We start from the raw sequence: 8,129 nt of genomic DNA, 5'->3' as shown, positions 1-8,129 counted from the left end.
GTACAGGATCAGAGCTCGCATACATGGGGCTGATTATGACTGAGAACCTGGGTAGAAATATCGGTCCGTGACACTCTCCCTCACTTCAAGTTGCAAACGTCAAAAAAAAAAATATATTAAAAATTCTTACAAACTTTTACTAACTAATAAAATACTATTATTTCTTAATTTGTTATTAAAAAAAAAAAACAACCTATTTGGACAGGAGAAAGTATAAAAAATGAAGTAAAATTAATGCAACAGTCAAATATATGCGGATGGAAGAAGAGAGAATTAAAAAACAATATTAATTCCTTGGGGAGAAAGCATGAAGCAAATGAAGTGCGCGTTTGACAGCACAACGAACCTCACGCACTAAATTACCATTCCATTTCCTTTGTTTCAGCACATTCCCATTCAACTTACCTGGAAATAAATAAAATAATAATAATAATAATAATAATAATAATAATAATATAATAATAATAATAATAATAATAATTGTCCTACACCGCGTAACGACGTTCCTTAAATTCTTGTTAAATAATTAATTACTTGCTAAGTAACAAGACCCGGCACAGTATTTCACCTTTCTAAGGAAACGCATAGATATTCAATAATCTTTCTTTTCTTTTTTATATTATATATATTTTGATGTACAAATTTATTTCAACTCCATAACCCGTCAAAATTAACTGTGCTGTTACGGTGTCAATTAAGCTATATTCAAATTCCCATCTTAATTTAATTAAATTAAATCATATATGCCCAATACAATACAATACAATCCATAGACAAAAAGTTTCATAAAATTAAATGTAAATAATATAATATATATTTATATATATTCAACCAATGAATGAAAGAATTCCTTTACATCGATTAATAAATAACAGAACCAGCTTGGAATTTTCCTATAACTAAATAAATATTATTAAATTTTATTTTATTCCTAAAATTGGGCGTTCAGATTAAAGGCGGCAGAGAACTTTCCACTTCATCGTCGCAATTGAGCTCCGGCGACGGCGACCGGTTCAAATCAATAGTCAGTCTCGCCGGCGCGACGGACTTCTGATCGCTGACGGTGGAGGATGTCGTGCGGCTTTTAACGGCGCCGATTACGCCGTCGTAGTGCTTGCGCTTGTGGCCGCCCAAAGCTTGACCGGTGGAGAACGATTTATGGCAGATGGAGCACTCGTGAAGCCTTCCGCTAGGGTTCAGAGCTGAAACGTAGCTCAACGATGGCAGCGGCGGTGCGGCGGCGGCGGCGTGGCTGTTGTCCTGGTCGGCAGTCGGAGGCTTGACGCGGTGACTCGCTTTGTGGCCACCGAGCGCTTGGTACGTCGGAAACGCCTTGTCGCAGACGGTGCACCGGTGAGGATTGTGGCTGAGCGGCGCCGGCGGAGTCAGAGAGGATTCTTCATCATCTTTCTTCGCGGCGGCGGAGGACGGCGGACGATAATTACCGCCTCGAGCGAGCATGACAAGACAAACGGCGAGATACTCATCCTCCTCCGACTGATCCAGATTCCGGCGCGGCCGCTTCGATTTCCGCCACGAGTCCTCGGCGTCGTCGAATCTTCCCCGCCGCATCTTGAGCGGCGCCACCGAGTTCAAAGCCTCTAGAACCATGGCAGGTTTCAGAACGAAAATCAAATCAGATCAAATCAAACAGATAAGAGAAGCCGTAAGATATGAAGAAAACAGAGAATTGAATTTGAATTAGGGTTCAAGTGAGGGTGAGTGAATTGGGGAAGTGATCTTTCTCTCTCTCTCTCTCTCTATATATCTGTATGTATATGTAGGGTTGGGAGTTGCGTGGGGGGAGTGGCGGTGGAGAAGTTGCGTAGCAGAATGAGAATAGATATATATGTATATGTATGCAGAGAATATATTTGGCTAGTTTGTGATGTGGCGGAAATATATAAAAGCTAATAATTTATATATAATAATAATAATAATAATAATAATATAATATTGGATATGGTTTTGTTAATTGAACGGCACAAGTAAACTTCGTGATGTGCTTGGGAAGGAAGGCTTACACGTATACATTAATACATACATTCATATACATATATGTCAAATGGGAGTGGGCACTGAGTAGGAGAGGAAACACGGCTCATATTTATATTAAGCATTCTGCTGAATACCAACACACAATATACTTTAATATAATATAAATACAAAGATTACATAATTTTAACTCATGATGTATTTTAATACAACACACACGAACTAATTGTACATATTTTTATTACAAACAAAATATATTGTATTTAATAAAAATGTGTACTATTTTCATATTTTATATATGCTGATTTAAAGAACCAATACAATGCTGATTTTTCAAATTCAGCGCTGCCAAACCCTTCCGGATAGATAGATAGATATATATCTATCTTCTATCTAACTATCCACCTCTATATATGTCTACGTGTCTTTAGACTTTACTATGAAGAAGAGACGAGAGAGTGGTGTTTGCGTTTGTGTTGTGATGTCCACTTGACGAAAGTAAATGGAGGAGGGATGGTATGTGGAGAGAGATCCAGGACTAGAGAGCCAGAATAGAATTGGGCAGGCTGGGGTGCGGCTTTTGTGAAGTGGGATCCCGGGAGTCGCTAGTATTGTCCACTGAGTTTGTCCGCGTCAAGACAAATACACGCATATGTTGCTAATATGCACAGAGATGGACATGTATGACACTCCTATTGTACTAAAAGACATACCCCTTTCTGTTTGTTTTGCTTCCTTTTTTATTTTTATTTTATATATATTTGATTTCATTTTATTTTTTATTTTTTATTTTTGTTAACCTTCAATTATTTTAATATTAAGTATAATAATGTGAAAAATAAATATAATTTTTAAATAAAACTAAAAAAATAGTTAATATTCAATTTTTCTTAATAAAATATTTTTTTATATTATCCGCTTATTAAAAGTCAATTATTTAATACAAATATTAGTTTTTATATTAGCATCATATTTTCTCATACCACACAAAAAAATCAATTCATGTAGAAACTGAGTGAACAGACTTGTATAAAATATTTGTATTTAATAACTATTTTATCTTTATAATCTCATATTTCAAATATGTATGGTAAAGTATATTGAATTCTATGTAGCATATTTAATCATATGAAACGCAACAAAATATTAAATTAATCTTGATATTTAATTATTTATTACTAAGAGAATAATTATTATAATATAATATTAACGATTAATTAACTAATATTAATAGTTTACTATCACGATTATTTTTATTATGATTATGAGGTTGAGGATGAGGATGCTAACTTTATTCCTTTTTCTGTTATATAGCTGAAGCAGCCAAATTTGGCAAAATTCCTTAATTAGATTAAAGAAAAAGATCCTCCGTCCGATCTGATTGCATCTAACGGCGCACAGACAAATGATTGAAACTATGGATTTGGTCATTAATCTTAATTCATTTAATACCTAAAATAGTTCAACTTGGACTTGCCTTTCAAGAATTACAAGTCCATAAAATTTGGTAAAATTTTTTATTCCAATCTAATCCTTGGCAAGGAAACCCAATATCAAAACTAACAAGAGAAAGGTTAAGCTGCTGAATTTGAAAAATCGGCATATATAAAATACAGAAATAATATATATTTTTATTACAAACAACACATGTTGTATATAATTAAAAAAATATAATATTTGTTCATAATTAAATCGTGTGATGTATGAGAGTATGTCATGTGGTAAAATCAAATATTATATGTTTTGTGTGATACTATATGATATATTGTTAAATCATGTGTTGTATTTGTATTATATTAACCTATACTGTGTATTTTCTATAGTAACATAATGTAGCGGTGTCTTATTCAGCACAATGCTAAATTTATATTGAATTTTAAATTCAACGTGTAGGCAATCGCCAAACTACCATGTCCCAATTTAGACATCTCCCTAAGCAATTAAATAAATCATGTATTATTATTATTATTATTATAGTTGCAAGGCAAGGCAAGAATTGTGAGGTGTTTGTTGAGGTGTGGTGAGGTGAGCAGAGTAAGGAATGAACAAAGGAATTTATTTATTAATAATAATAATTAATGGAGTACAATAAAGTTCCCGAAGCGAGGGACACGTGTCAGCAGTAGCGTCTTTTGATTGGTTGAGTGATCCTTTTCCTTCAACTTTTCTTTCCTTTTGATAATTGAATTGAATTTGATGGATATGGAAGAGCAATCATAACCTCATCAATCCATCGTACTTGTTACTCGCTTCCTTCGTCCAGATAATTACTATACACTTTAATTATATTTTAAAATTTAATTTATATTTCTTTCGACCAGTTAAAAAATATACAAAATACACATTTCATTAAATACTTTACTTTTTTCTACAAATATCCTTATTTTACATCAAATCGAACTCGAGACATAACCTAAGTTCTGATACCATGTCGGATGCTAATGACCGTCTCACCTAAAAACTCGAACTATTAGGGAAACTAAGCCATTAGTTATATATCCGCAGTAAAATTGATACAATATATATATATTTTAATATAATTGTCCACTTCAATGACAATAATTTGATTTTTTCCATAACTAGCAAATTTTATATTTAATGGGTCATTCATTAAATAAATGTTACTGAAGGTAATTCATGAGTCAAGTTATTAATTCCCATTAGTTATCTCGTCTGTTTTTATACACAAAATCACTAAACTGTTGTTATTTACCCTTATAACAAATTACAGTAAATTATCTGAAAATCAATAATGCCAGCAAGTTATTAAAACATTTGCATATCTATGGGTTTGAATTACTGATTGAGAATTTTCCCGTATATATGAAAATACTATAAATAATATATAAAAATATAAAGTATCAATATATACTGTTATTTTTATTTTATATGTACACTATAAAATTATATTTAATATATTGTCTGATATATTTGTGATACGGTGTTGATTCTAGGTACAACGTATATTGGGAGAATTACTCACAAATTATTGTACGGTGGAGGATTACAATGACATCTAAAATTTGATAATGCGACGAGAAGTGTGTTTACATAAAAAAATATCTAAAATTTGATAATGGATGTTATCAAATGACCGAGGTTTTTTTTTTTTTTTTTTTTATAGTATTTCTATATATATAAATGACTTATTAATTAGTGCTAAACAAATTAACCTAATTGAAGAGGTAAAACCCATATTAAATAGAAATTTTAATATAAAAAATAATAAAACATACTAGTGAGAGTCTTAAGTTACTTAAAATACACTTTTGATTTTGACATGCACAATACTACACATCATCTCGTACTTGAATGATACAGTGATACAAATTAAATATCTGACACTAAAGATTTACATCCTATAAGCGCATATGTATTAACAATCGTAGATGATTTTGTTTTATAGGAATTCACAAAACAAACTTGTATAGCTCGGTCCACTATAACATTAGAATTCATCATTTTAGATAAAGTCGATGAAGGAGTTGTGATACCCCGGCTTTGGGCCATTGTTTGGCCAACCCCCGTGTGTGAAAGAGCCGATATTAGACTATCTGAAATTGATTAGAGGTTAAATCAATTGAATAGACTATCTATGTCAATAATGCGCACAATTTTTTTTTTTTTTAAGAAATACTACTGAAAGAACTTTAGAGTTAGCGTGTTTATCTTAGAGTAATTTAAGGATGGGTGACTACCTGAAAAGTCTTAGATGGTGCATGTGAGTGAGGACATAAGCGTACTGGAAGGACTTGTGTTGACCTGTGGGGCTAATCTACAATCCCAACATATTCGGCTTAGCGTGGCTTGTTGGACACTAAGGTGAAATAGTTCAATACATCGTATCAACTAGGCCACCAATGCATCTAAAGATTCAAAGTCACAACAGATTGTTGAATAATAATTTTTTTTTTTTCGTGAATTAAATTCAAAATACTCGTAAAACTGATTACCTGGTGAATAAAAATATTACGGACCAATAGAAACATAATTACTCCCTGCGTTCCGGTGCAAAGTTGTCGTTTACTTTTTTTTCACGTAGATTTTTGAATATTAGTATTATAATGAGTTGTAGTGAAAAAGACGAAAATACCCCTATTAGTATTGTGTAATATAAAAGTAATGACATTTTTGTAATTTAGTGTAAGTTGAAAGGATATTTATTATGTTAAGTAGGTAGTACAATTACTAAATTAGGAAATAGTAACCTTGTTTTGGGACGGACAAAAATTAAAAATAACAACCTTTCAATGGGACTGATGAAGTATTAAGGTTGGACCTCTTAATAAAGAGCTAAATATGATTTAATGGGCTTAAGAAATAATTATGATCTATTAAAAACAATTAGGGATAATTAGTTAATATGATAAACTAACTAACCACCCCACATTGAACGGTAGAACACAATTGAATTGTGTTTATATACAACTTCATTACATAATAAATTTGGATGAACCTGCCCAATTAAGAGCAAGTCCAGGCTAATCTGCCTCATTTTCCGTCCTTATTTGGACCGAACACGAGCATGGGCTCATGGTTCGGAGCTCGGGTTTGAAGTCTTGAAGAATATTTTTCCTCATTTTTTAGGTCGCCCAATCTCTGAAATATTTGGATTTCATTTCATTCTAAAACGGAACATTGTTTTTTTTTTTTTTTAAGAAGAATCAAAGTTAATAATTATATCTTGACTCAATGTAATCATCATATTTATTTGATAATGATTATATTATTATTCTGGCAATATTTTGTAACAAGTGATTCAACATGTAACAGTGGATATTGATTCCACAGCCTCCGTATTTTGGAGCAGCACTCTAATCTATGCCTAAAAAATTAGAGAAAAAACAAAAAAAAAATTTAAAAGAAATCATAGGCTAACAGTGACAGTGTATAGAATTCCGGCAATCGGCGCGGCGGCGGACATTCCGGCATGCTGTTATATATCAAAGGCCGATCTTACGAAACATGGCGGTGAATACCGGGCAGCCGTCCTTGTCTTCGGATACCATATGGTGCAATAGAGGACTGCACGCTGTGAACCACGCGCCACAACCAGAGCATGTTAACTCGCCGCCGACGTCTGTATCAATTTCAGAGCCGCCGCCGGCGACCGGATTGCTCCGCACTAATCCTCTAAAGCTGCTACTACTGGGACCGCCATGGCAGTCACCTCTGCTGCTCCTAGAGGGAAAATTCAGGGCAGTTTTATACCCTAGACCAATTGCAGAATGACCGGACACGCCGGCGACCGGCGCCGGAAGTTCTCCGGTTGACGATCGCAGAGTGTTCGCCGGATTAATTTGTGGCGGACCTTGGAAGCTTCTCCATTGGCGTTGATTTCCGATGGGCACTATGGGGTCCGGCAGGGGAAATGCGATGCCGCCGGCGGACGATGACTGATATTCCGGCGGAAGAATCGGCCAGGGAAGAAAGTCGGCTTTGCCAATGGCACTGGACACAACAGGCTGCCGTAGCCGTAAAAGATCGCCTGGTTTGATCGATCCGCCGGAGGCGAAACCAATGCCGCCGTTGGCCCGACGTCGTTTGTTTATTTCGGCAGGGATTGTAAAGACACGTGGTCTGCCGCTGTCCAAAACCCTAACGGGAATTGTTCGCGATTCGTCGGCGTTAGGCGGAGGGGGCCGGGGCGGTGGTTGGCCTTGCCGGCGACGTGGCGTCTGTGGAGGCTGAATAATTTGCTTCTGTATAAGGTTTGGATTTTGAGTGCTGAATGTGAAGTCCCTCAGATTATTTCCGGCAGCGGGGCGCCAATTTTCCAGCCTCAGCCATGGCAGGTACGGCCGGCGGTGGTGTTCGTCGGCGTCGCGATCGGTTTCAGGCGGCGTTAACGACGACGATGGTTCTTGATTGTTCATGTGATGAGGAAGTGAAATATCAAGAAATTAATGATGTAGAAGAATTGGGTTTAATTCAAGAGGGAAGGGATTTCGATTCAGCTCCAGGATTCACCTTATGTATGCAATTATTTTTACTAGTAAATTACAAGATAACTGTCGTTTGTTTCATTCTAGTTTGAAATTGATGAAAAGATAGACGTTACATTTGAATTTTTATATAAATAGTATGTTGATAAGATTTTTTTTTTATGAAAAATAAATAATAATTAAAGAACA

The 8,129-nt window shown here is 34.8% G+C and overlaps 1 protein-coding gene across 1 annotated transcript; it reads right to left on the bottom strand.

The window, feature by feature from the left end:
- Positions 1–791: 791 nt before the first annotated feature.
- LOC127251967 (zinc finger protein AZF2-like) lies at positions 792–1,850 on the bottom strand. The gene has a single exon (XM_051275946.1). The coding sequence runs from the start codon at positions 1,609–1,611 to the stop codon at positions 946–948; it is 666 nt and encodes a 221-aa protein (XP_051131903.1). The 5' UTR covers positions 1,612–1,850; the 3' UTR covers positions 792–945.
- Between the last annotated feature and the right edge of the window lie 6,279 nt (positions 1,851–8,129).

The sequence above is a fragment of the Andrographis paniculata genome, unplaced genomic scaffold, assembly GCF_009805555.1.
Source record: "Andrographis paniculata isolate CXL003 unplaced genomic scaffold, ASM980555v1 Contig12END, whole genome shotgun sequence".
Taxonomy (NCBI): Eukaryota; Viridiplantae; Streptophyta; class Magnoliopsida; order Lamiales; family Acanthaceae; genus Andrographis; species Andrographis paniculata.
Note: the sequence above shows the minus strand (reverse complement) of the source record. Positions and strands in the feature narration are given on the sequence as shown.